A 25192-nucleotide genomic window follows, 5' to 3' on the forward strand; every position below is an offset into this window, starting at 1 on the left:
CATCACAAAAAAAAAAGAATTAAGAGTACATTCCGTAATGTTTGCCTGTTGACGAGTCTTCCTGCTTCCTTCAGAGAAGGAATCTGCTATCCGAGGATTTTATAATACTGTTATTATGTAATAACAGTTATACTAATAGTTATACTGAGAATTATATTGTGAACACCCCTCAGCCAACCTTAACTATTTTCTGTGGTGACCTTTGCATGATTACTCAAAATAATTAGGGGCCGCTAAAAAACACCATATATACTTCAGAAGTGTCAAAAACCAATATATTTCACTCGGAGAACACATAATTGCTAATATTTATATATCAATCTTCATGGACTCGGGTGATAATCCTTCTGGAGTGATACACAGATTAGGAAACAGGGTCTAATCACATAACATCCGGGTTATCGGGTACATGATCCTCACCACAAAAAAAAAAAAAAAACCATTTGGTGTAATCAAATACGTAAAACTACATCCTCCATTACGAAAAAAAAAGTATCCTCGAAGTAAATCTATGAAAAATATCGAGTCATATCGAGAAAAAACATCATGTCATATAGGCCTCCCATGAATAACAGGCTCGAGGAATTCTTTGATGGTATTCGTGCTGAGTTTGATAATATCAAAACCGAAGCACTGGCCTATCGTCTCCACAAAGACGAGTCAGACCACAAATTTAACCAACAAACAAATGAGCTCCAAAAAATCAAACAGACAGTCTTTGACTTAGAATCAGCGCATCGTGCTATGAAAGATGCCTATGAACAAGAACTTGTTCGACTTAAGCAAGAACTTGAACAGAAGGACCGCCAGTTGTCCCATTACCATCAACAGCAGCAACAACAACAGCAGCAGCAGCAGCAGCAACAGCAACAGCAACATCACCACCAACAAAAAATTGAAGCTGTAGCCCCTTCTCACCCTGAAAGTATAAATAGTAATGCTCACGGTTCTCAATTACAATCACAACAACCACGCTCATATGGTCAAAAGTCAGTGTATGGAAATCTGCCACAGTCTAATGGCCAAGCTATCCCATCAACTTATGATAGCCAACCGCCAAAACCTCAACAATTAGCCCCTATTCAACCTCAAACGCAAACACAAAAACTTCCACCGCCACAAAAAACTAGTGATATTCTTCCTAGCGATGGGTCAAAGTCCCATGCTATTGCAGGTGCTGCTCACTCTGGATACGCAGCTCCACAACAGCCTACACCACAACCAACCCGTACAGAATTTCCTTCTCCAGCTCAGCCAACTTCTGCAACAGTTCGCAAGCCAGCATCGCTACCACCACCCCAACCACAAGTAGCTTCAATTCCTGCAACTCACCTGGCACCTTCTAAGGAAATTGTTAAAGCCGAGCCAAATTATGTGCCAAGCAGCCAACGCGCGGCTCATAAGAAGATTATTCCAGGTTTTCTCAAGGAGTTAGATGCCCAACTTGTTCCAGCACAGATGAAAAAGCAAATGAGTGATTATTACATTTTATACAACCCAAAATTACCCCGCAAAATTGACGTTGAGCTTGCCCATTCATTGGACCATAATTCGGTTGTCTGTTGTGTACGGTTTAGTGCCGATGGAAAATATTTGGCCACCGGATGTAATAAAACCACACAAGTTTATAGTGTAGAAACCGGAGAACTCGTGGCTCGTTTATTAGATGATAATGTTACACCTGGCGGATGTGTTCCTGGGGCTTCTGGTGCTAACGGGGTTCCTGAAGCAAACTCTAGTGGTGATTTATATATTAGGTCTGTTTGTTTCTCTCCCGATGGAAAATATTTGGCTACTGGGGCTGAGGACAAGTTGATTAGAATTTGGGACTTGACCACTAGACGAATTACTAAATATCTTAAAGGCCACGAGCAGGATATTTATTCTTTGGATTTCTTCCCAGATGGCCGCAAATTAATTTCTGGATCTGGCGATCGTACTGTGAGAATCTGGGATTTGACTTCTGGTTTGACCCAATTGACTTTAACAATTGAGGATGGGGTCACTACTGTAGCAGTTTCTCCTGATGGAAAGCTTATTGCTGCTGGGTCCCTTGATCGCACTGTGAGGGTCTGGGATGCCATTACTGGGTTCCTTGTTGAACGACTTGATTCGGAAAATGAGAATGATAACGGGCATAAAGATTCAGTTTACTCTGTGATTTTCACAAATGGTGGAAGAGAAATCGCATCTGGTTCTTTAGACACTACTGTGAAGTTATGGTCTCTTGATGGACTTGCAGGGCCAAATAGTTCCGCCAAAAATGTTGCCAATTGTGAAGTTACCTATGTTGGGCACAGAGACTTTGTTCTCAGTGTTTGCGCATCTCCGGGAGGTGAATATATTTTGTCTGGTTCTAAAGATCGTGGTGTGATTTTCTGGGACAAGGCTTCAGGGGATCCATTATTGATGTTACAAGGTCATCGTAACTCTGTGATCAGCGTCAGTGTTGCTAATCACCCAGTAAGCGGTAATGGTATGTTTGCAACTGGCTCGGGTGATTGTAAAGCCAGAATTTGGAGATGGACCGGTAATTGATAAAAAGTTATAAATAGGAATTGATTTGCCCAAATTTGGCATTTGCCTCATCATTGACAAGGATATAATCATTGTAGTTAACATGAGTAAGATAGAGGAAAATAAAATGGTCACGAAGTGAGGCTCCTTGCCAATAATGGCTGCTATAGAGAGCATGCTTTACTGGTGCCTATTTACTATTCTTAAATCTTTGTCAATTGGTTAGAATATTTGATCTTTATAGTATTATTTCCATAATGTTTGGTTACTATTTTTTAAATAAAGCCAATTGGCTATTTACATCTTCACTATTTTTTATTTAAAAAGAACAATAAATTGGATAATCTACCAGTTATGCCTTTTCTAATGCATTGTACATGGAGTAAATGCCTTTCAATGTTTATATTGTGTATTTTATCTAGACAACTGGGATTAATAATCACCTTCATCTGTTTGTTTCTCATAATCTTTTTTAAACCCGCTTTCCAACAAAACTTTTTCTTCTAAATCAATTTTTCCCGAGACGATTTTCTCAAAAGCCTCTTTTGATTTGACCAAAATCATTCCCACATACCCCAACGAGTTTATTGATAATGTGCACCCGAGTTCTTCATTGGAGACGGTGTCACGACTTCTTGGTACTGCCATGATCCAATTTTCTGTCATGAGTAAATTATAAGATAACATCGATCTTGTATGGTTCTCTTCATCATTAGCGAGATGGTGGTCTCTCATCACTGTCAAGCAGTTTTGAATCAACCCCATATAAATCATTGCAAAAGTATCCATTGGGATCTCTGTATCTTCCTCACCACGCTCACGAGTGAGTGGCAAAACGAAATGAGCAAACTTCTTGCTACTGTCTGTCAATGGTGGATTATCGACGTCGGGAACGTAGATGATTTGACGTGAGCGGTCCACAACGTCTTGGGGCCAAAGCCCGTGCTGTTGCTCATCGACAAAAATAAATTGGACATGCTTATGTGCTTGCGATGCTCCTGACGCTGGGCCGCAGTTGAAGAACGCCAATGGTCTAATGTTTTTCTGTCCCTTGAGATCTTTCCCCAATTGCTTTAATATGTCATGGGTCACCACGAGATCCTGTGGGGTTAAGAGCGAGTCTTGTTTGACAAACTTGTTGGTGATCAACAAAAAGTGGTTTTTGATAATAGGAAACTTGTTCAAAATCAAACTGTACACTACATCGCGACTCACCACTAATGAAGGATCAGGGTTCTCGAAAGGATTGGTCTTTTGTTTCTTGTTACTGGTGTCCTTATCTTCAAGTGCAGTAATGTACGAGATCAAATAATCAGTTTTGTCTTGAACAACTTTCTGCTGGCTTGGTTCGGTATATACTAACCCACTGGCCGAGGCAGAAGTTTTCTCTAGCAATGCGTATAGGTCTTGTGGGATTTCCATTGTATTTTTCTTCTTCTTCTTCTTCTCTCAGTAATAATTGTGTGATTATTGCCATTGAGGATACAAAGAAATTCAAAAAATCAATCATCAGATGCCATTAAATATTGGAATCTTCCACGGCCGGCGTGCCCTTAGACTGTAAAATACCATCACGCTGGGAAGGCGTAGGGGGTGCTAAGGTAGTGATGCTTTACCCTCGAAGAAAATATTGTACAACCAACAAACACTGGCCCCATTTGCCAGGGGATGCTGCTTAGCGTTCTCTTGCTTATGATTTTAACTTTATTAATATAAAGTGTCATACTCTTCAGGGTTTAATTCCCATTTAATACATGAAAATTGATTACCGAATTTTTAATAACGAACATGACTGGGCACACCACCAGGCAGATTCTTTATATCGAATCACCAAATCATTTGATAAAAGAGGATTTAAAAGAAAAAGGAAAATAGGTATTCTATTTCAAAACTATACTATACTATAATATAAAAAGCAATCAAAGAGGCAACAAAAATAAAATAAAAAAAATATTCTGATTGATCTGCACTTACCAGCAGCAAAAAAAAATAACAGAGTAAAGTGATTTAAAGGGAGAAAAAACAAAAAAGATAGATGACTTCAACCCTCAATAGCAACATGTTCAAAATTCTGGGCTGGGTCTGCAGATATACTCTTGTGAACAGCAATGGCTTTCCTTGAATTACCAAATGGCAATTTATAGTTGAACTTCCCACGAACAATCAATTCAAACGGATATTTAATAGCCACCTTCCACATTTTCTGACGCGAGGTCGGGGTTTCTGAGGAAAACGTCAAATGTTCGCTGTTAAGAATATCTAACTGTTTAGTGGTATCTATTTGTTCCGGGTTTGATTGAAGCCCATCATTATAAGTTGGATCACTATTATTTTTCCCAGGATCAATCAATCGAATGCTTGATGTAGCATGCACTTTCTTTTTATCAAACATATTACTTGGAAAATTCATCGGGTATTCTAATCCTTTGATATTGCCAATAAAGAAGGTTTGGTAATGGAAAAGTCGATCATACCCATCATTATCATCATCATCATCATCGTTTTCCAAGTATCTGGTTTTGACAAACAAATCTAGATCAACATCCTCCAATACTATAGTGGTGAAACCTGGATTGATTCCATCACATTCAATGTCAAATATCAATTCGTCTGTACTGACCAATAAATGATTCATATCAACAATGCTTACATCCGCCAAATCTTTGGTGGATGCCAAAAAGAACCCACAGAAAAACCCAAGGGATAAAAACAGAACCATTAATAATATTCCCCAAAATGTAGATTGGATCATTTGGATATATGATTTTTTCCCACGAACTGTGTAGTAAGCGTTTGGAGTATTGTAATAAGGAATTGATTGATCTTGGTCTTTTCCCACGAGTCTCGAATGACGATACGCATTCATCTTTGCATCTTCCAAGGAATTCATATTGCGTAACTTTGGGCTTCTTGAATAACTGTTGTAATAATCAAAATTCAAAGGGGTACTTTCGTTGATCTCTGAACCGTCTTCTAAATCATATCCAAAATAATTCACATCATCATCGAAATTTTCATCTTCAAAATCATCGACCGTGAAATCATCCGGCACCCCTGAATATCGTTTCAAGTTTGTGCCCTGTGGATCAAACAATTTTGAAATTGTAGTTCTCAATTGGTTTGGCATTTGAGGCTTGGAATAAGAATTATATTGTTTCACGGTGTTTGCAGTACTAACGCTCCGGCCATTAGCAACAACCCTTCCACCATTAATGCTTTGATAATTCTTCGATGGTGATTCTTCGATCGTAAAAGAAGGCGGTTGCTGTTGTTGTGCCACCGACGGTTGTTGCGGTTGCTGCGATTGAAGATGAAGCTGTTGCGGGGTTGACGGCTGTTGCAAATGTTGATGCCTATTCTTCAGTCTCGAAGAAAACCTGCGGAAAGTGTGAGGATGATAATTCACCACGGGAGAGACCAGACTGCCCCTTTTAGGTTTTGCAAATTGATTCATATTATTTTCATGAATTGGCGGAGCTTTTGCCTTGGTGACATCAAAATTGGAAATACTACTGTTACGTGAAATAAACCGAGCATTCACTTCACCAGTTTTTTTAGGGACCGTCGTCCCTGATGTCAAGGTTGAGTGATTGCTTTCACCAGTAAGGTTTTCTGGAATACTAACTTGACGATTTAATACATGTGTGTCACCATGAATATTGGTATATTTGGAAGGAGGATTCTTTCTATACCGCGTAAACTTTGGATAGGTGAAATCATCGGTAGTATACTCCAATTCTGAATCAGAAGTGTTTTCATGGCTACTGGACATTTGATATTGATAGGGATCAGTTACTCGACTTTTTGATGGAGCTCTAACAAGGTTGGAACCGTTATAACGAGAGTTATTATTGTTATTATTACCTTTACCACCATATTTGCCATTGAAATGATAATGATGTACCGAACCTTGGTCGTCCACGTAATCTTTCTCTTCTGACGGCCCAGTCATTCCAGAATTAGAATTAAGATAGAAATCTTTCATTGATGATGAACCAATTGATGGCTCAATAGTATGTTTAGTCCCCTTATAATGACTATCATTACTAAATATATCACCATTATTGGTATATTCTTCACAGTCATCATAATTGCCTCTGCTAGTTAATCTCGATTTCTTGTAGGCCTTACCTTGTTTGCTGTATTTTGTACCTCGAGATGGAGTGTTCAATACTTCTTGATCTATTGCGAAACCCAATGGATTATATGCCTGGGAATTATTATTAGGATTACCCACCACTCTTGGAATCCCACGGAGGCTAGATTTTTCAAGCTTGAAATGCTCTGTTGGATCTTGAATCTGTGCCGAAAATTTACGATCAATAAAAATATCATTATTACTGATATTATCATTGACAGAAGCCGACCCACTATGATCGTGATATGGATGATCAGCTTGGTTTCGGCTATCAGTTTCTTCTGATTCTTCATCAATAGGGCCTTCAATTTTAGAGTCCACAACTGTATCAGTGTCATTATTATTATTGTTATAATTATTTGGGCCATCCAGGGCTTCAAGTTCAATAGTATTGGCGCTGTTATCTCTGCTATGGCCTCTGCTTTCGTACACAAATGTTTCATTACCATCGGAATGCTCCTCATCATCTAATGCACCTTCCACCTGTGCCTCGAAAATATCAGCCCTGCTGGAGCTGATTTTTTTCAATTTTGGCTTTGGCTTTGATCTCTTTATTGAAGAAGTGATACTTCTAGTATCATCATCCAAGTAATTTGCAGAAACAACATTGTTTTGTGGGACATTAGGGTTAGCCATATTAACGTTTGGTACATTAGTGGTTTGTGAAGCGACGTTGACATTTTTGGATGCAAGACTAGCATTCGATGTGACATTTGCCAGTGAGTCCATGAGAATGCTTCTCTTGTTTCGAAGAGATCTGCTATAAGCATTATGGGAAGCGGTTTGACTAGCGGACTTGTGATCGTTTAGTTCATCATCAGGATGGTCAACGATAGCATTACTATCGACAAGCTCTGCGCCATTGGGTTCAATCTTAGGGACTTTGTCACCAATGGTTGACGTAGAAAAAACTCTTGATTTAAGATCAAGGTTATTATTAAGAGTCATTTCCGGTATCGATGTCGTCGTTGTTGTAGTCGTGGTTACCACAGAAGGGGGATTGTTAGGGATATTATTATTTGTCGTTGTTGTGGTTGATATGTTTTGATTCGTATTATTATTACCACTATAATTCTCAAGAGCCACTGGATTTGTAGATAAATTAGTTGCTCCAAAAATTGCACTATTGTTATTGAAACTATCATTGGCTGTTGCCAGTGTCGCACCCGCCATATTGGGTTCATCTGACTTGTGAGACTCCTTTTTGCTACTCGATTCATCCATAAACTGATGTTTTGACTGAATCCCAGAATTTGAGTTCTGGTTTGATTTATCGTACAGAGAAAGACTAATTGATGGTGACGAGTCAACGGTTTCAGTTTCCACAACTATTCTATTAACAAGCGTATCTGGTTTACCTGATTTCTTATCAGGTTGGGGTTTCGAAGATAAGGGTGAAACCAGATCCTTTTGCTTATTCAGTTCCAAGGGTTGAGGTTGATTATTTAACAGTGGATAAGCCTTCTCTTTATACTCTTCTGATTTTTTTACTTGTGGTTGTGAGGTTTGAGAATTCACGTCAATCAATTGACTTGGGCCCATAGATTTGGTGGCATCATTCACGGTCAGGAGTTTTTCAATTTCCAGTTCAGTTGACTCTTTAATATTATCAGGATTATTACTTCTCCCCAGTACGACAGCATCGTACGGGTCGCTGCTAGAAGTCTCTAATTTGCTGTCTTCGGTACCATGGCTCTTCTTGACTTGTATGTTGTGATTGATGATGGGCTGGGTTAAATTTGCACTTGTGCCATGGTCCATTGCTGACGGGCTATTTTTCAATATTGCTGGTGGCGAAGAGATGACAGGGCCATCCTCTGATGGAATCATAATAGAAAGAAAAACAAAAGGTTGAGATGATATGGGATATGCGTGAACACTATTTGTTTTTTGTCTTCTCAATTATTCTTTATTGGGTTCTTGTGATGCGATAATGACATATGGTGCAAGAACGCTTCCAATCAAAGACTGGGGAGTAATGAAGAACGGGAAATGTATTGGGCAGCAGCTTAGAAGGGTAATCGCAGAAGGAAATATTGTGGTGATATGTTATGAGGATGAAAAAAAAAGAGAGAGATAATATATAATTAATGAGATGAGATGCTGCCATCTAGCGAAAGAATAAATCTCCCACTGAGTCAGGAAAAGCGAGAAATGCACCCTAAAGAGGGTAACCTTTAATACATCGTACCAACAGCCATTCTGATAATAATGATATCGTCGATGAGATACGTTACCCTTTAACTCAAGCAATAACAACCCCACAAAAGAGGCTGTTCTTGAATATATATATCTCCTGTTTGTGATAAAATCAACAATAAAGACATAAAGAAAAAAAGAAAGCCAGAGAAATATTGGAAAATAACAAGAACTGTCAGGCAGAAACAAACAACATCATCAACCCCACCAACTAGTAATTAGCCGACAAAAACCTGATCAATAAATAATATATATCACAATGTTTGCGGGGCTTTTTCAGTTTTATCGTCACAATCGTCGAAAGATTGTCACCACCATGGGAACCTTGACAGCCTGCTACTTTTTAATCCGTTACATCCTCAATCGCCGTCGTGAAGCATTTGAATACCAACAATATTTAATTCGTCAGAAAATCAAGAAAAAGTATTTGCAAACCCAACAGGATTGTATTTTCACGATCGTTGGTCTTTTGCCGACACTATCTAAAGGAATTTATAGCCTTGAGCCAGTAGAAGACATCACAAAGAAGTTGATAAGTAAACGGAAGAAAAAAGGAGAAAACGCGACAAATACTACTGGAAGTTTGACCACTGGAACAGAGATCAGCGTCGGAGGTACTGTTTTTGATACCTCTGAATCAAAACCGGAAGCTGAATCCCCAGATAATAACAGTAAATCTACAAACGAGGTTTCAAAGCAACATCTTTGGAATGACCTTAAGGTGAAGGCGCTAGCAAGATTATTGACTTCAGTTTACAGTTATTGTTTATTGGTAATCTTAGTGAGATTGCAGCTTAACCTTCTAGCTCGTAAAGATTACTTGGAAACCGCCATGGAAGCAGCAAACATCGAAGTGGAAGATTTGGTGGGGGACAGAGGTCATGTTGAATATGTGGTGGAACAATCGTATCTTGCACTCAGTTGGTGGTTGGTTAACCATGGATATGTTACGATCTATAAGAAGTGTACAGAGGCAATAAAATTGGTATTTAAGGATGTCAATGCCCGGACAGAAGTGACATTCAACGAATTCAGCACGTTGATTGCAAAAACCCAAGAATTGATTGACAAGAGCTTCTTGGTGAACAATGAGGATTTTATTGAACAATGTATTTTGCCTCCAGAAAACAAAGAATTTGAAGTGGTAAGCAGGCACAGAGCAGATATTTTGGGTAATGACAATGATGATGTGAACATCTCGGCGGAAGAAATTATTGCCCACGAAAACTTCCGGGTCTTAATAAGAGAAACCAGAGATTACATTAATACTGATGCTCTTAACATTGTGCTTGTAAATATGGTTACTAGCTCAATTGGTAAATTTCTTAATAATTGTTCAGATATTTTATTTGAGGAAAATCAGGATGATGATGATCTTAATGCAGAGAAAATCGAGTTACAATTGATTACCTATCGGATCAAGCTTGTGAAGATTTTATCGATCATCATGAAAGAAAACAACAAGATTTGTGAGGCTAGTAACACAAATGAATATGTTCAAGTGATGAGTAGCGTTCCAGAGCTAGAAGAATATACTGCTTCTGTTTATTCGAATTTTTCGATATGAGAACTGATTTTTTATTGCAAATACATTGAAGGAGTATCGTGATATTTCATTGATACTAATAATTCCCCTAGGCTAATGAGATATTCTAGTTTTTTTTTTATCTTTTTAACGGAAATTCATTACAAACTTTGGGGTGGATTATCAGTATTTCTTAATGCCATTTTTTGAATTGTCATGATAATTTATGTTACTTTTTTGTTATTATTATTATTATTAGTGTTTTATTATTATATTGTTATTATATTGTTATTATGTTGTTACCATTTTGTTATTATATTGTTATTGTTGTTGTGATTGCTGGTTATTGTAGTGTTATTTTGTTGTTTAACGTAGAAAATGAGAAAAAAAATAAAGAAAAAAAAAAAAAAAAAAAATAAACAGACGCCAACCATCATCTATTGAAACAAATCTTGGAAGGATATACCCCTTCCAGAAGCTGAAGTGAAACCAAAAGAGGAATTTTCCTTCCCCAATCTTCTTCAGAGAATTGTCATCTCCAGTAGTGTATTATTTTTTGGCAAATTTTGGGTCTTTGTTGTCCTATTCCACAGCAATGTCAAGTAAAGCCGCTTCCGGTGATCCCACCACCATTGACCAGATCATTGAGGCCCTAAATAGTGATAAGTCGATTCCTGATTCATTAAAAACCGAAATATCCCAAGATTTAAGATATAAAGTGTCTGTGGTGGCCGATCTTCGCGGTAAAAACCAGGAATTGCGCCAGCAAGTACTAGGAGAGAGCGATGAATCGACACAGAAACATATGGATTATTCGTCAATGGATAAACAGGTTCTTCGGCATATCCAGCAGCTCAAAATTTACAATGATCTACGAGACACCGCAATGAAGATATTGGCGATCATGGCCGACCAAAAGAAGACCGACATCACCGCGGTGGCCAAAGAGCTTCAAGTTGATACCACCGATGAGTGATATATATATATATATATATATATTATATCTGTACACATATCTTTACAGTGCATTATGCCTATTCGAGCGACCATCATCAAATTGGATTCTCAAGGCATTCATTCAATTCCCTTCAAACTGAATATTATTATTCTTCTTATATCCACCATACTTCTAATTCCAGGATCATATGAGGCATTCGCGAAACTCAGTTTTTTTTCTCCCACCCCAATTTTTTTTTTCTCAGCCGCGTGGAGGAAAAAAGGGTTTTAAGGGAGAAAAAAATTGAGAAATCATATAAGATAGGATTCCAACTTGTTTCAATTCCATTGTAACTTCAGTATATATCGCCAGTGTGCTAATATATATATATATAATATCTATCCTTCTTAATAAGAAGTACATTCCTTTCGTTTGCCAATCCCCATTTCTATTTTGTTTCCTGCTGGCTCAGTTACAGTTTTGTCGTTAACTAATACTACAAAATGAGTTCGACAAAAGGAACATCGACCTCTGCAGTGATAACCTCGATTATTTTCAATGGAGCGGTTTTCCTTGGGCTCACCACCGCGTTTCTTTTGCTTCGTCTCCAATTCAAAAGAATTTACCAACCAAAGTCATTGGACTTGATTATTAAGATCAATAAGGACCAAAAATACTTGGAACCTTTACCCTCAGGCCTTTTAGCGTGGGTTGTGCCTCTATTGTCCAAACCTAAGAGCTTCATTATTCAACAGGCAGGTCTCGATGGGTACTTCTTCCTTCGCTACCTTTTGGTGTTCTCCTGTACTGCTTTTGCTTCCTTGCTTCTTATTTTCCCTATCTTGATTCCAATCAACGCAACAGGTGGGAATGGGAAAACTGGTCTTGATAAAATAAGTTTCTCCAACATTAAGGAACGCCACCGGTTCTATGCCCATGCTATCATTTCCTTGGTGTTCTATTCCTTTGTGTTGTACATTATTTATCGCGAGTTGACTTACTACAATTATCTTCGTGAATGTATTTTAGCATCGCCTAAATACGCGTACAAGTTGTCTTCCAGAGTGGTGCTTTTCCAATCAGTTCCAGACCAATACTTGAACGAGAAGGAATTTAAGAAATTGTTCAAAGGGGTTAAAAAGATTTGGGAAGCCACAGCAGACTCAGAATTGGAGAAAAAAGTGAAACTCCGCCAAAAATTGGCCTCCAACTTAGAAGGAACTCTTAATGGTATATTGCAAAAAGCTATGAAAGTGAAATCCAAAGCTGAGAAAAAGGGTATTGTCATTGAACCAGTCGATGAGTTAGTTGCCTATATCCCTCAAGATAAGCGCCCAACTGTCAGAAAGTACAAGCTTTTTGGTGAAAAACGCGATAAGATTAATTGTTTGAAAGAAGAACTTGAAAAAGTCAATAAAGAGATTGCTGAAATGAAATCTGAAGGAAATAACAATAAATCGACAATGAATTCTATTTTTGTGGAATTTGAGAATCAATATTTTGCCCAATTGGCGCATCAAACAATTATTCATCATAAGCCATTTACCTTGTCAGAACATTACGTTGGTGTTGAATCAAAGGATATTGTTTGGATCAACATGAGATTGTTTTGGTACGAAAGATTGGTTAGAAAATATGTGGCAATAGCCGCAATTGTTGCCCTTGTTATCTTTTGGGCTGTTCCTGTCGCGTTTGTTGGGGTCATTTCAAACGTCAATTACTTGACCAATAAGCTTCATTTCCTTAGATTTATTTATAAGTTAGGTGACACTTTAATGGGTCTTATTACCGCGTTATTACCAACCGTTTTGTTGTCGGTGCTCATGGCCCTTTTACCAATCTTCATCCGCCTTATGGCTAAACTTTCGGGTGCCCCAACTTTGCAACACATTGAATATTTTACCCAGCAAGCGTACTTTGCATTCCAAGTTATTCAAGTCTTTTTAGTCACCACAATTTCTTCCTCCGCTTCTTCGGTTGTTACCCAAATTATTAACCAGCCAACCTCTGCCATGAGTTTATTGAGCGAAAATCTTCCATCCGCTTCTAACTTTTATGTTTCGTATATTGTCCTTCAAAGTTTTTCGATTGCTGGTGCATTGTTCCTTCAAATCACCACTCTTGTGTTATTCTATGTTCTTAGCTTTATCTTAGATAAGACTGTTAGAAAGAAGTGGAATCGTTATACCTCTTTGGGCTCAAGTTCTTGGGGTACTGATTTCCCTCCATACACCAACTTGATGGTTATTTCTTTGGCATATTCCATCATTTCTCCAATAGTGCTTCTTTTCACTGCTGTTGGTTTCGCGATCTTGTACGTTTCTTACTTGTATTATTTGTGTTATGTCAGTGATAATTCTTCCAAAGATAACAGAGGTATACATTATCCTCGTGCGTTGTTCCAAACTATTGTCGGGATTTATATTGGGCAAATTTGTCTTTTAGGATTATTTGTTGTTGCCAAAGCATGGGGTCCAGTGATTATCGTTGCTATTGCATTAGGTATTACAGCAGTTGTCCATATTAATTTGAATAGTGCATTCGATAAATTGATCACTGCATTGCCAATTGATGCTATGAAATCTTTGGATGGTGTTAGTGAAACTCCTTCTTTCTTCCAACAATTGCACTTGGGTGGTATCAGTGATATGACTGATAATAATGACTCAAGTATTAATAAGAAGATACTTCCAAGGTTATCTGAATCCACTGATTACGATACTTCCAAATTAACTGACAAGGAAGCATTGGTAAGATTGTCGCATGACGAGTATTATAACGAACTGACTAATCTTCATGATGATGAGGACAAAAATTTTGCGAAGCCAACTTTGGCAGGAATCGTTGAAAAATACGATACTTTAGCCAATGTGCCATTATTGGCCGAGGGATCCAAAGACCGTCTGTACGAAAAGCGCGATAACATTGTGATGCGTTTCTTCAAACCGCACATTTACTTGTCATATCGTTACTGTAAACGTACTTTGCCGGAGATTTACAACCATGTGGACATAAATGACTTGGATGAAGAAGCAAACGACAAAGCTTACAATTATCCTGCAGTCTACGCCCCACCTCCTGTGGTATGGATTCCAAGGGATAAAATGGGTTTGAGTAAATCTTTAATCAAGGACTTTGAAGGTGTCATTGAAATCAGCGATGATGGCGCGACATTTGATGAAGATGATAAAATTATCTTTGTAGGAGCTCCACCGGAATATGAGGGCAGAGAGAAGGTTCAATTGAATAAAGCGTTTGAGATTCAGATGGATGAAATTAAATAAACCATATCATCTTGAATTGTTTTTGTTTTTTATCTGCAATCGTTATTAGATTCAGACCGTTTCATGATAGATATTGCGGGTTTTTTGCTTATAGACTTTTTCTTTTATTTTCTTTATCCCCCGTTATTTGTTATTTATTTATATATACATATATCGCCCAATATCTGTCCTACAAGTTTAGAATTGCCTTTTTTTTTTTTGCTATTTTTGTTACTTTTGTTACTCTTATTATAAACTTTTGTGTTCAGCTAAATATTTGTAGTAAACTTGAAGAAAACCAAAGAAAAAAAAATCGCGACGACCTGCAAAAAAACTGAGGGAAACTGCGATAAAATTGGAGTTCGATGCTATCACGCTTCCAATATTTGGCAAAGAATTACTACTACCCTTGCTTAGCATTTATATTTCTTCTCCTTCTGTTGGGCTTTCTACGTCTTTGTTTCACCACTTCTAACATGTCCAGACTCTTGAATTTGCTGCACAAAATGATAACGACGACAGCCACCGCAAGACTTCAGATGTTTAGTAACCATGTCAATGCTAGTGCTTCTTCATCGCACACTCTTCCTCTGGGTTCTAAGTTTACGTTGGATTATAAAGTCTATTATCGTGATCCAGTCACCGGGAAGCCTGGGTCTTGGTTCCACGATGTCCCATTGGGCCTTGACAAAGTGGGCCGCACCGTCTCGATGGTGGTGGAGATCCCAAGATGGTCCAATGCCAAAATGGAAATCACCACCAAGCTACCTTTAAACCCAATCACCCAGGACACAAAGAAAGGCAAATTGAGATTTATTCACAACATTTACCCCCACCACGGGTATATCCACAATTATGGTGCCATCCCACAAACCTGGGAAGATACTACCGAGGTCCACCCAGACGTTGGAGGATTGAAGGGAGATAACGATCCTGTTGATATTTGTGATTTAGGTAAATCGGTAGGCAAACTCGGGGATATTGTCAAAATCAAAGTGTTGGGATCTTTGGCATTAATTGATGATGGAGAATTAGACTGGAAAGTTATTGGGATCAATGTCGCTGATCCAATGGTCAGCAAATTGAACGATATTCAAGACGTGGAAAAATACATGCCTGGGGTTTTAAGCTCGACGAGAAACTGGTTCAGAGACTACAAGATCCCTGCCGGTAAAGGGGCCAATGAGTTTGCATTTGATGGAGAATACAGAAATGTCCAAGAAACCATAAAGGTCATTGAAGAAACTCATGAATCATGGAAGAAATTGATGCAGCATAAAGTTTCTGGAAAAGGCTTACCAAAAGTTATCAATACCAAAGTCTCTGGGACTCCAGGATTCAAAAACTCCGTCAAGCAAGAGGAATTAGGTATCAAGCCAGAGGAAGACGATGGCGCAGTTCCAAGAGAGGTCAGTGAAATTTACTATTTAAGCTGAAGGGCCTTACGATATATATTCCCAAGTAAATAGAAAGGTAATTGTAACATTCCATAATATACAACAGATTTAAATATATAGTTGAAAAGAAAAGTATAATAAAAAAATTAAATAAAGCAAATCACTCAGAATCAGAGTCCAAATATCTGGCGTAATCATCGGCTGAGGCGAAAAGTGGCAAGTCTTTCATCTTTTGTTTCTTGTTCTTCTTAGATTTCTTCTCTTCACCTGAATCTCTAGATCTCTTTTTCGAATTAGCTAATTCGCTGACATCTTCATCACTAGAAATTTCATCTTCATCATCTTGTTTGAAAAGTTCAGCAGCTTCATTGTCATCTTCACTATCAGTGGCTGCTTCTTCATCACTGAAAGCAGTGAAATCATCTTCACCATCTTCTTCCTCTTCTTCTTCTCCTTCATCACTTTCATTATCAGAATCTCCTCCAATTTTATCAAGTTCTTTTTCAAATTCCGCTGCGAGTTCAGGATCAATTTCTCCATCTTCATCACCACTAACTTCATCATCAACGTCTAATCCTTCGCCATCACTAGAGAAGTCTTCGTCGTCAAATGAGACATCCTCATCACTCAAGTCATCACCTTCACCATCAAGATCTGGTCTAGAAGTAACTAAGGCTTTCCAAACTTCATCTTCATCCAAATCACTCTCTCCATCCTCAGTGGCCTCAACCTTCATATTCTTTGGTTGGTTTTCATGATGTCTGAAAAATTCGTGGAAAAATCTTTCATCAGGGTTAATATCGTCAGTATGTCTGTTGAACCAGTCTTTCAAATTAACTGGGATATCTTCCTGTCTATTCACATTGCTAGATTTAACTAACAAAGAACCGGTCTGGGTGCCTCCCAAAGGTTGCATAATGGATGAACCTTTAGTGGTGACCTTTTGTTTCGGATTCTTATACACAAATTTGTCCAAGAAATGACTCAAGGTGTACAACCCTAAATCTGGTTTTACCAAAGTGTCTTCTTCTTCATCTTCTTCATTAGATTTATCTTTCACGGAATTAAGAAGACCATCGGCATATAGTTTAACACTTGGATGGAAGTGAGATAAGAATTGGATCAATTCCCAAAGAGAGGTCTTGTCAGCATGGGCAAACCGTGGATCTCTCTTTTGACAGTCATAGTTTGTTCCAAATTTCTTTTCTTCTTTTTCTCCTTCTGCCTCAGCATCTTCTTCTTCTTCTTCTTCGTCTTCGTTAATGATTTCCTTATCCAATAACATCTTAACTGAAGGTTGGTACGTAACCAATTGAATTAATAAATACAACATCCCGCAAACCGCACCAATGTTCAACCAACTGAAACAGACTTGAATAATTCTCTTCACAAATGCCAAAACTCTATCGGTAGAAGAATCATTTTTCAAAGACTTGTATAATAAGTTTAAGTATAACCCTTGCTTGGAGCTGTTTACCAATCTTTCATCCAATAAAGTTTCATACAATGACTTGTAATAACGAGTGTTATCCAAACCTTGAGCACTAACAATATGTTGGATCAAAGACAATGCTTGAATTGTGGTGGCGAAATTTGAAGAATGAACAATACGATATAAGCTATCCAAGTGCTCGGTATAAATCTCGTTTGGTAAGTCTGAAAATGGGAAGGCTCTGTTAAGACCAGACAACACTGCGCTGAATAATTTGGAATTTTGCTCTTCTTTGACCTCTCCATCAGTTTTGACTTCTGCTTTAACCGATTTCCCACCGTTCTTACCCTTCTTGAAATTCTTTCTTCCGTTGGATTTACGTCCCAATTGAACTTTCCCAATAACATTTTCGTTGGTTTCTTCAGCCTTTTCTTGGTCCAACAAAATTCTTCTGAAAATGGTAAAGTATGAGACAATCAAGGTGTTTGCCAAGTCGACTTCCTTTCTGGTCAAGATTGTTTGATTCAATGTCAACACCGAGTAATATTTACTATTGTAGTTGTCATAATTCTTATTCAAGAAGTCAATGATCGCTTTGGCAATGATAGATTTCATAGCAGGATGTGATTGTTCCAATTGAAGAATAGCAAAAGAAGTCTTTGCAGAAACTTTGTGGTCAATATCCCCCAATTTGTTGACCCCCAAAGTCAAAAGATTTTGTTCTTGTTCTGGCTTGGCGGCCAAAAGTTCAAACACATAAGTGACCGCACTCATTCTAACATGTAGGATACTATCATGTGTTAATCTTTCGAGGATTTCGAGCAACTTGAATACTTGACTTTTCAAAAAGTCTTCGTAATAGTACAACATCAACAATTTATCAGAAGTTTTCTGACTCAAATTTGGTTGGTTCTTGAAAAATCTCAATTTTCTATCTGATGGCAACAACCCATTGATCAACAAATCCTTCAAGGAGTTGATGGCTTGCAAGGCTGCCGAACGAGACTTTTTCGAACAAAATGCCAATAAAGTATCCATGGATTTCATATTATGCAATGGGGCTTCTTGAATCATAAGGGTTAAAGCAGATATCTTATCGTTCAAAGTACCACTAGTTAAAATTTCACTGAAAAACTTCTTTTGCGATGATTTCTTGGAAAATTCTTCATAATATTTAGTATTTTCCTCTTCAGTGACTTTCTTTGCCTTAGTAAAAAGATCTTCTATCTGTTGCTTGTTTAATGGGACGGCTGGGGCCTTGGCTTCAGTTAATTCATTTTGAATATTATACCAATCCACTTGGGCTGGTAAAAGTAGGTGCAGAGAGTCGATGGAAGTCATCTTTTTCATTTCCTCTCTGTTAGAAGTTTTGGTCTCTTGTTTTGAATCATTCTTGGATTCTTGGTTCTTTTTCGACTGAGTTGAACTCGGATTACTGGCTTCTTCTTTTTCTTCTTCTTCTTCTTCTTCTTCTTCTTCTTCTTCTTCTTCTTCTTCTTCTTCTTCACCCTCTGCAGATTCCTTTTCAGAGACTTCTTCATCTTCAACAGTGTTCACCTCACCGGTCAACCCGATTTGTTTGATGAAACTCTCTAAGTCACCTTTACTAATATTCTTCGAAGATTTGTCTTTGCTAAAGTCCAAAATCTCGTCATCTTCGACGTCTTTATAATCATCATCATTGAAACCTTTCAACAATTCCAAATCATCTTCAGTGGCACCCAATTCAAGGGCTTCACGGCGCATAATTTCCTTTTCATCCACTTTGGTATCATTTGATTCCTTATTGTTGTTGAACTTCTTTTTAGAGTCATGGGACTTTTGTTTGTCCTTCTTGTTCATCTGGTTATTCTTGCTCTTCTTTTTATTTTCAAGTTTAACGTTCTTAGAAGAGTCTTTCTTATTTGTGGTTGGTTTCTTGTCACTAGTGACCTCCGCTGCCTGCTTCTTCTTCTCATCACTGGCCTTCTTCTTGTTGTTCTTTTTGGAGGCTGCCTTTTCATTGGCCGCCTTAATTTTGGCGCTGACCTTGTCCTTTAATGAGGTAATGTTCAAAGAAGATCCGTCCATTCTCACAAATTTCCCCAACAATAGCTATCTCACCAAGGGTTAATTGATGTGATGAAAAATTTGTAAAGTAAAATTAAAATAAAAAATTTTCTTCTGGCCTCATCGACCCAAACTGTTGGATCCTCTCCCACTGGGCCACAACAGGAAAAAGCATTAATTATGAGGATATTTCAACATATATGATGATATATTTGATTTAAATGCATTATAAAACAATACTTAAAAATAATTCCACATTATCTTGCAACCTCTCTGCAACTGTCTCAATTTTTGCACTGAAATTGGCTGTTGCACACTGTAACCTCATATTACCACGTGACACAATGTTTTGATTTTTTTTTTTTTGATTTTTTCCTTTTGTTTTGACAACGTTTAGTGAATTCTGGCGACACACTGAAAAACCTATCGTTGTAAATTACTTATCTGAGAAGATTAACGAGGGGAGAAGAAAAATAAAAAGAGAGAAAAATGGGACATCCTAGTAGTATTCCATTAATAGAGTTCTTAAAGGGTATGTTTCTCCAAGTACAGTTTTCTATTTAGTCCGTTATCGCATTTTTCTCGCGTGGCTATTTTCCCCAATTTCACCTTATCAATGGTTGGGTGTACATTAAGAATACAATCATATACGAGAAGAAAGAAAAAGAAAAAACTTATGGAAACCTAAGCTAGTTACTGGAAACTAACATATGCAAATATATACAGGAAGAATATATCTAGGGGCATATGATCGTCGTCCTTCTAACACGTCAAAACTTGTCTTTTTCACGGTAGAAGATGAACTTCCATATAACGCATTTGATCGAGATTTTGGTCCTCTTCATATGGGTCATCTTTATCGTTTCGCAGTAATGCTACATAGTGAACTCAATGATGAGTCTAATTCTGGAAAAGCTATTGTGATTTACTCATCTACGACACCACAGGCTAGAGCTAACATTACATGTATGCTTTGCTGTTACATGGTTCTTATCCAATCTTGGGCACCACATCAGGTACTTCAACCGATTTCTCAAATCGACCCTCCTGTCGCTCCTTTTAGAGACGCTGGCTATGCCAAATCTGATTTTGAAATCACAATCCAGGATGTGGTATATGGCGTGTGGCGTGCTAAAGAACGGGGGATGATTGATTTGACTTCATTTGACCTCGCAGAATTCGAACAATATGAACGGGTAGATCAGGGAGATTTATCATTGGTATCGCCTGACTTTGTAGCATTTGCTTCGCCAAAGGGAAACAGGGGAGAACCTCTTGATGAGGCATTTGTACAAGTTTTGAAATATTTCCACAAACATGATGTGAAGATGGTGGTACGATTGAATAGCCACTTGTACGATGCTATGGAGTTCACAAAACGTGGCATAAAGCACATCGATATGATTTTTGATGATGGTACCTGTCCAACCATGGATATTGTTCAAGATTTTGTCGGGGTAGCTGAAGGGATTATTGCTGAAGGTGGGAAAATCGCTGTCCATTGTAAAGCAGGTTTGGGCAGAACCGGTTGTCTAATTGGCGCGCATTTAATATATACACATGGTTTCACTGCCAATGAATGTATTGGTTACATGAGAATGATTAGACCAGGCATGGTGGTCGGGCCTCAACAGCACTGGTTATATTTACATCAAAATGAGTTTCGTAATTGGAAGTTCACCATGGTTTTAGATAATATTCCTAACAGCAGACTATCTGGCTTTTCACCTTTGATACCCTATGAAGTATTTAAAGCCCGTCAAAAGACCAAGTACGGAAATGCTGCCAATCGCTCATTCTCTCCAATGATGAAGAGAAGAGTTTCTGGAAGAATGAAGTCAGTATTACATACTGCTGTGCCAATATCTTCGCCGGGGCAGCCGCGAAAGGGAACTAATGGGAGATACGTTTCTAACTCATTCATCACTACCAATTCCGACGAAGAATATGAAGATATTGAAGAGAGTCGAGAAGAAGATGAGGAAGCAGACGAGGTTAAACAACTTGAAGAAGATGGTGATGGCAGTAAAAATGAAAGTGTATTGAATGAGATATCAATGGACAAGGAAAACAGTACCGATATAAAACATTCCGATTCAGTTGCTACACCTGAAGCTAGCTTTGTTGAATCTAGACGTAATAGGCTTTCTCAATCACCGCCATCGTCATGGAGAGTCTTGAGATCTATCACATCTCCAAATTCTAAAAAGCCAGAACAGATTGACTCAAATAGTCGTTTAATGACTAAAGTGAGAGGTAGTAAAATGGTGTGCCAAATAAATGGGAGCAGCGATAAAATGTTATCGAGTGGGGCAGTTCATAAGAATGGATCTCGCAAAAGAAGTTAATGTTTGGGTTATTTTGTACTTTTAGAACTTTTATAATGCTTTAATCTTTATGTTTTTATTTCGCTTTTTGCTGGAAAATAATAAAAAAGAAAAAAAAAAATTGGAAACCAAAAAGTAAGAATAATAGAAATCGTATTGTGTTTTTGACTAATATTTGATCATCTAAATGATTATTTCGTAGCCTTTTCTTTTTGTCTTCTATTTTTCATGAAATTAATAGAATAAATGCGCATCAAAGAAATGTACTTTACAGCCCACATGGCAAAATTAGGAACTTTTATTATGAATGTAATGCAATAGAGATGAATTGAAAATATAAATATAGTACAATAGATAAAAAAAAAAAAAAAAGTAAGGAAAATAAGAAGTTTATCGAAAAGATTTCATAGTCAATAAAATAATCATTTGGATGACCTCTTTTTCTTCTTCTTTTTATGCGAATCTGAGTCAGAATCAGCCTCTGATTTTCTCTTCAAAGATTTTGAATTTGATGTTTTATCATCTTTATTTGATCCTTCTTTCTTTCTAGTAGACTTCACTTTCTTTTCGGCATATTCCTTTAATTTCTTTTCCTTTCTCTCGTCCTTTTCTTTCTTATCCTTCTTTACTTTCCTATCCTTCTTTTCTTTCTTTTCCTTCTTGTCCTTCTTGTCCTTCTTATCTTTCTTTTCCTTTTTCTCTTTCTTATCCTTTTTCTCTTTCTTATCCTTTTTCTCTTTCTTTTCCTTCTTCGATTTCTTTTCCTTGTTTTCATCTTTTGAGCTAAATATGGTAGTAATCTGTTCTTGGTTGACTTCTACGACACCAATGGTACCCTGCAAGCCTTGACCTTTAACAAACCACTGATATAATGGCGATAGTTGTTTTCTCATTTCATACTCTGATATTTTCTTGTTTTGTGTGAAGTTTAAAGAATCACCTTTTCCACCAACAGCCACATCTAAACCTTTCAATTGACCATCAAATAACTGCTCCCACCACATTTCCCCATCATTAGCGCGGGCACCAATGCCTTTATTATCCTTTTTGTGCTTCACAAGAACAGGTTTTTTAAGGCCGCCCTCTTTGAAAGCAGTGCCCTCTTTCCAACCATATGATTTTAAGTACTCTTTACCATTCATATCTGCTTAAAAAAAGTCCACTGAGTGAAAACTACCCTTTGTAGGATGAGGGAAAAAAAAAAAAAATTTCAAAGAGATCAATGTGATGATATGTGCTTTTAGTAAAAAATGATTATCACGTGTAACTGCAGCAAAGGAAAGAATAATTGAAACATATATCTTTTACTATAGTAGACCTCCACAATATATTCTATGTAATTCAGTGACTAGTGACGCCTTCTTTAGTAAACATAAATAAATATTTATGATAATGAAGATGAAACAAGGATGTGCAAGGAGTAAATAAGGCAAGCAAAGAGCAAATGTAAAAGATGTGCGCATTATCAATCTTTTTAATAAATTCAATGAGAACTACACAATTCAAAGCATTTTCCAAAATACTGTTTATTCTCAAGTAACTGATTTCTTTAATAAAGGGTGAAAGATACTTCACATCATCTCTTTTTTTTTTTTTTTTTTTTTTAAAAAAAAATTGAGTAAGAGAGTGAATTAGGAACTATAGTATAAACAAAAAAGCATGATGGTAACCTGGTAGTGTCATCAAATCTAAAAAGCTGTCATTTTAATTGCTTATAGATATTCTGTTATATGAATGAATGAGTGCATTGTATATTAACGAGTAAAAGAGGATCTAAATAACATGTAAGCCGGGATTACGAGCTGACATGTAAAAATAATTGTAAATAATAAAAACTGTAGTTTGTAATGGCTTTGGTTACGTCTTTTAGAACGGAACGTGATAGTTGATGTATATTAAAGTAGAATAAAATAAAAGAATATGTGAAATAAACCCTATTTATAGGTGAGAAAAGGAAATGGGACAACAAGATGAAAAAAGTAAAAGGTAAATAAAGATGTCGGAGATAAGAAATAATAGAGAGACCATGATTGGTGGAATAATGGAAAGGAATTAATAAGAAGAGAAAAAAGTAGATCAATACATAGATCATTACATAGTTTACTCTTCATTCATATTCCTTTTGCAAAGATCAGTCACTGTCTGTGGGGGATTCCACACACACACACACACACAAAAAGAGTAAACACAAGACAGTGCACGCACAAAAACAAATGAAAAAGGTATTTTTGAGCATTCAAAAGTCATTTAATATTCGATATTCAGAAATAATAACATATTAGCCCATGTTTTTGGAGATATGATAAAATTTTGGATTGTGAATGAATGAATGAATAAATGAATTGTATATTAACGAGTCACAGAGGTTCTAAATAACATGCAAGCCGGGCGGTCTTTCTAATAGATAAGTAAAATACTATAACTTTCTCACAACCTCACACTCCTTGCTTTAAGAATTAATCACATCACCGGTAAAAAACTCAACAATCAAGATTATTAAGGAAAAAAGGTGCAATGTGAAAATATGAGATGAAGTTACTAGTGAATTACCCATCACTAGGAGCTTCATGAACTGAGATGGAGGTCTTTGTTGAGGGGTTTTGGCACTATATCTCAAATACTAAGTATTTTCAATGTAGTGACCATCAGAATTCTGGGGGGATAATAAAAATAAAAATAATAAAAATCAATAAAATAGTTAAATCCAAGTAAAAAAATAATTCAAATAATTCAAATAAGTCAAAATAACCAAGTAAACCAAATAAACCAAATAAACCAAATAAACCAAATAAGAACCAGTACCATGGGTCTTTCTTAAGTGTCGCCACACACTTTTTAAGTCCAGACACATATCCTGATTCCATAAATCCATGTACCAACTGAACACTTTAACTCACATTCCATTTCTGTGCCTCAATTATTAGTGAGAGATAATAATGTGAAGCCTTTGTGGAAGGTTGTCAAATTCAAAATCAAAATCAAAATCGACAAAATCAAATAGACCAGTGCTATGGTTTTATCTCAGATGGCACCACACATCTTTGATTTCCATAACACAAACCCATAAATCAAACTAAGAAAAATCAATAAAATAATAATAGTAAATTAATAAAATCCAAGTAAAAAATAAACCAAATACTAATTATGGTTATGAGCCCGCGCATAATAAATTGGAAAAGTTTAACTTGATGTAGAAAAATAGTTGAAAAATAACTAGCCGGGCTAGCCTAATTGGTTAGGGCGTCTGACTTCTAATCAGGAGATTCTGGGTTCGAGTCCCAGGTTCGGTGCTTTTTTGTTCCTAAAACAATAACTTGTTTATTTCTATTTTTCTTTCTTTCCTTTTTTTTTTCTGTGTTTCACTATACGGCCAGTGTCAAAATTGAATAGTAGTTCTTTGTTTCGCCT

The 25192-nt window shown here is 37.1% G+C and overlaps 10 protein-coding genes across 10 annotated transcripts; 6 read left to right on the top strand and 4 right to left on the bottom strand. All coding sequences in view use genetic code 12, as the record gives it.

Moving 5' to 3' along the window:
• Positions 1 to 546: 546 nt before the first annotated feature.
• Positions 547 to 2538, top strand: DASC09_046740 (chromatin-silencing transcriptional regulator; the record flags this gene model as incomplete). The annotated part of the gene is made up of 1 exon (XM_064998273.1): positions 547 to 2538. The coding sequence occupies one exon, from the start codon at positions 547 to 549 to the stop codon at positions 2536 to 2538; it is 1992 nt and encodes a 663-aa protein (XP_064854345.1).
• A 411-nt stretch (positions 2539 to 2949) lies between these two features.
• Positions 2950 to 3939, bottom strand: DASC09_046750 (bifunctional AP-4-A phosphorylase/ADP sulfurylase; the record flags this gene model as incomplete). Its single annotated transcript, XM_064998274.1, has 1 exon — positions 2950 to 3939. One exon carries the CDS (start codon positions 3937 to 3939, stop codon positions 2950 to 2952), a length of 990 nt encoding a protein of 329 aa, XP_064854346.1.
• A 619-nt stretch (positions 3940 to 4558) lies between these two features.
• Positions 4559 to 8485, bottom strand: VAC7 (Vac7p; the record flags this gene model as incomplete). The annotated part of the gene is made up of 1 exon (XM_064998275.1): positions 4559 to 8485. One exon carries the CDS (start codon positions 8483 to 8485, stop codon positions 4559 to 4561), a length of 3927 nt encoding a protein of 1308 aa, XP_064854347.1.
• Positions 8486 to 9113: 628 nt separating this feature from the next.
• PEX3 (Pex3p) lies at positions 9114 to 10421 on the top strand (the record flags this gene model as incomplete). The annotated part of the gene is made up of 1 exon (XM_064998276.1): positions 9114 to 10421. One exon carries the CDS (start codon positions 9114 to 9116, stop codon positions 10419 to 10421), a length of 1308 nt encoding a protein of 435 aa, XP_064854348.1.
• A 553-nt stretch (positions 10422 to 10974) lies between these two features.
• Positions 10975 to 11355, top strand: SAE3 (Sae3p; the record flags this gene model as incomplete). Its single annotated transcript, XM_064998277.1, has 1 exon — positions 10975 to 11355. The coding sequence occupies one exon, from the start codon at positions 10975 to 10977 to the stop codon at positions 11353 to 11355; it is 381 nt and encodes a 126-aa protein (XP_064854349.1).
• A 464-nt stretch (positions 11356 to 11819) lies between these two features.
• RSN1 (Rsn1p) lies at positions 11820 to 14600 on the top strand (the record flags this gene model as incomplete). The annotated part of the gene is made up of 1 exon (XM_064998278.1): positions 11820 to 14600. One exon carries the CDS (start codon positions 11820 to 11822, stop codon positions 14598 to 14600), a length of 2781 nt encoding a protein of 926 aa, XP_064854350.1.
• Positions 14601 to 15055: 455 nt separating this feature from the next.
• Positions 15056 to 16015, top strand: DASC09_046800 (inorganic diphosphatase PPA2; the record flags this gene model as incomplete). Its single annotated transcript, XM_064998279.1, has 1 exon — positions 15056 to 16015. The coding sequence occupies one exon, from the start codon at positions 15056 to 15058 to the stop codon at positions 16013 to 16015; it is 960 nt and encodes a 319-aa protein (XP_064854351.1).
• A 121-nt stretch (positions 16016 to 16136) lies between these two features.
• MAK21 (RNA-binding ribosome biosynthesis protein MAK21) lies at positions 16137 to 19478 on the bottom strand (the record flags this gene model as incomplete). The annotated part of the gene is made up of 1 exon (XM_064998280.1): positions 16137 to 19478. One exon carries the CDS (start codon positions 19476 to 19478, stop codon positions 16137 to 16139), a length of 3342 nt encoding a protein of 1113 aa, XP_064854352.1.
• A 468-nt stretch (positions 19479 to 19946) lies between these two features.
• On the top strand, positions 19947 to 21805 carry DASC09_046820 (CDC14 family protein phosphatase; the record flags this gene model as incomplete). Its single annotated transcript, XM_064998281.1, has 2 exons — positions 19947 to 19989; positions 20184 to 21805. 2 exons carry the CDS (start codon positions 19947 to 19949, stop codon positions 21803 to 21805), a joined length of 1665 nt encoding a protein of 554 aa, XP_064854353.1.
• A 401-nt stretch (positions 21806 to 22206) lies between these two features.
• On the bottom strand, positions 22207 to 22926 carry TMA23 (Tma23p; the record flags this gene model as incomplete). Its single annotated transcript, XM_064998282.1, has 1 exon — positions 22207 to 22926. One exon carries the CDS (start codon positions 22924 to 22926, stop codon positions 22207 to 22209), a length of 720 nt encoding a protein of 239 aa, XP_064854354.1.
• Positions 22927 to 25192: the final 2266 nt, after the last annotated feature.

This window comes from Saccharomycopsis crataegensis (assembly GCF_037102585.1).
Source record: "Saccharomycopsis crataegensis DNA, jcf7180000000084, whole genome shotgun sequence".
NCBI classification, from domain to species: domain Eukaryota; kingdom Fungi; phylum Ascomycota; class Saccharomycetes; order Ascoideales; family Saccharomycopsidaceae; genus Saccharomycopsis; species Saccharomycopsis crataegensis.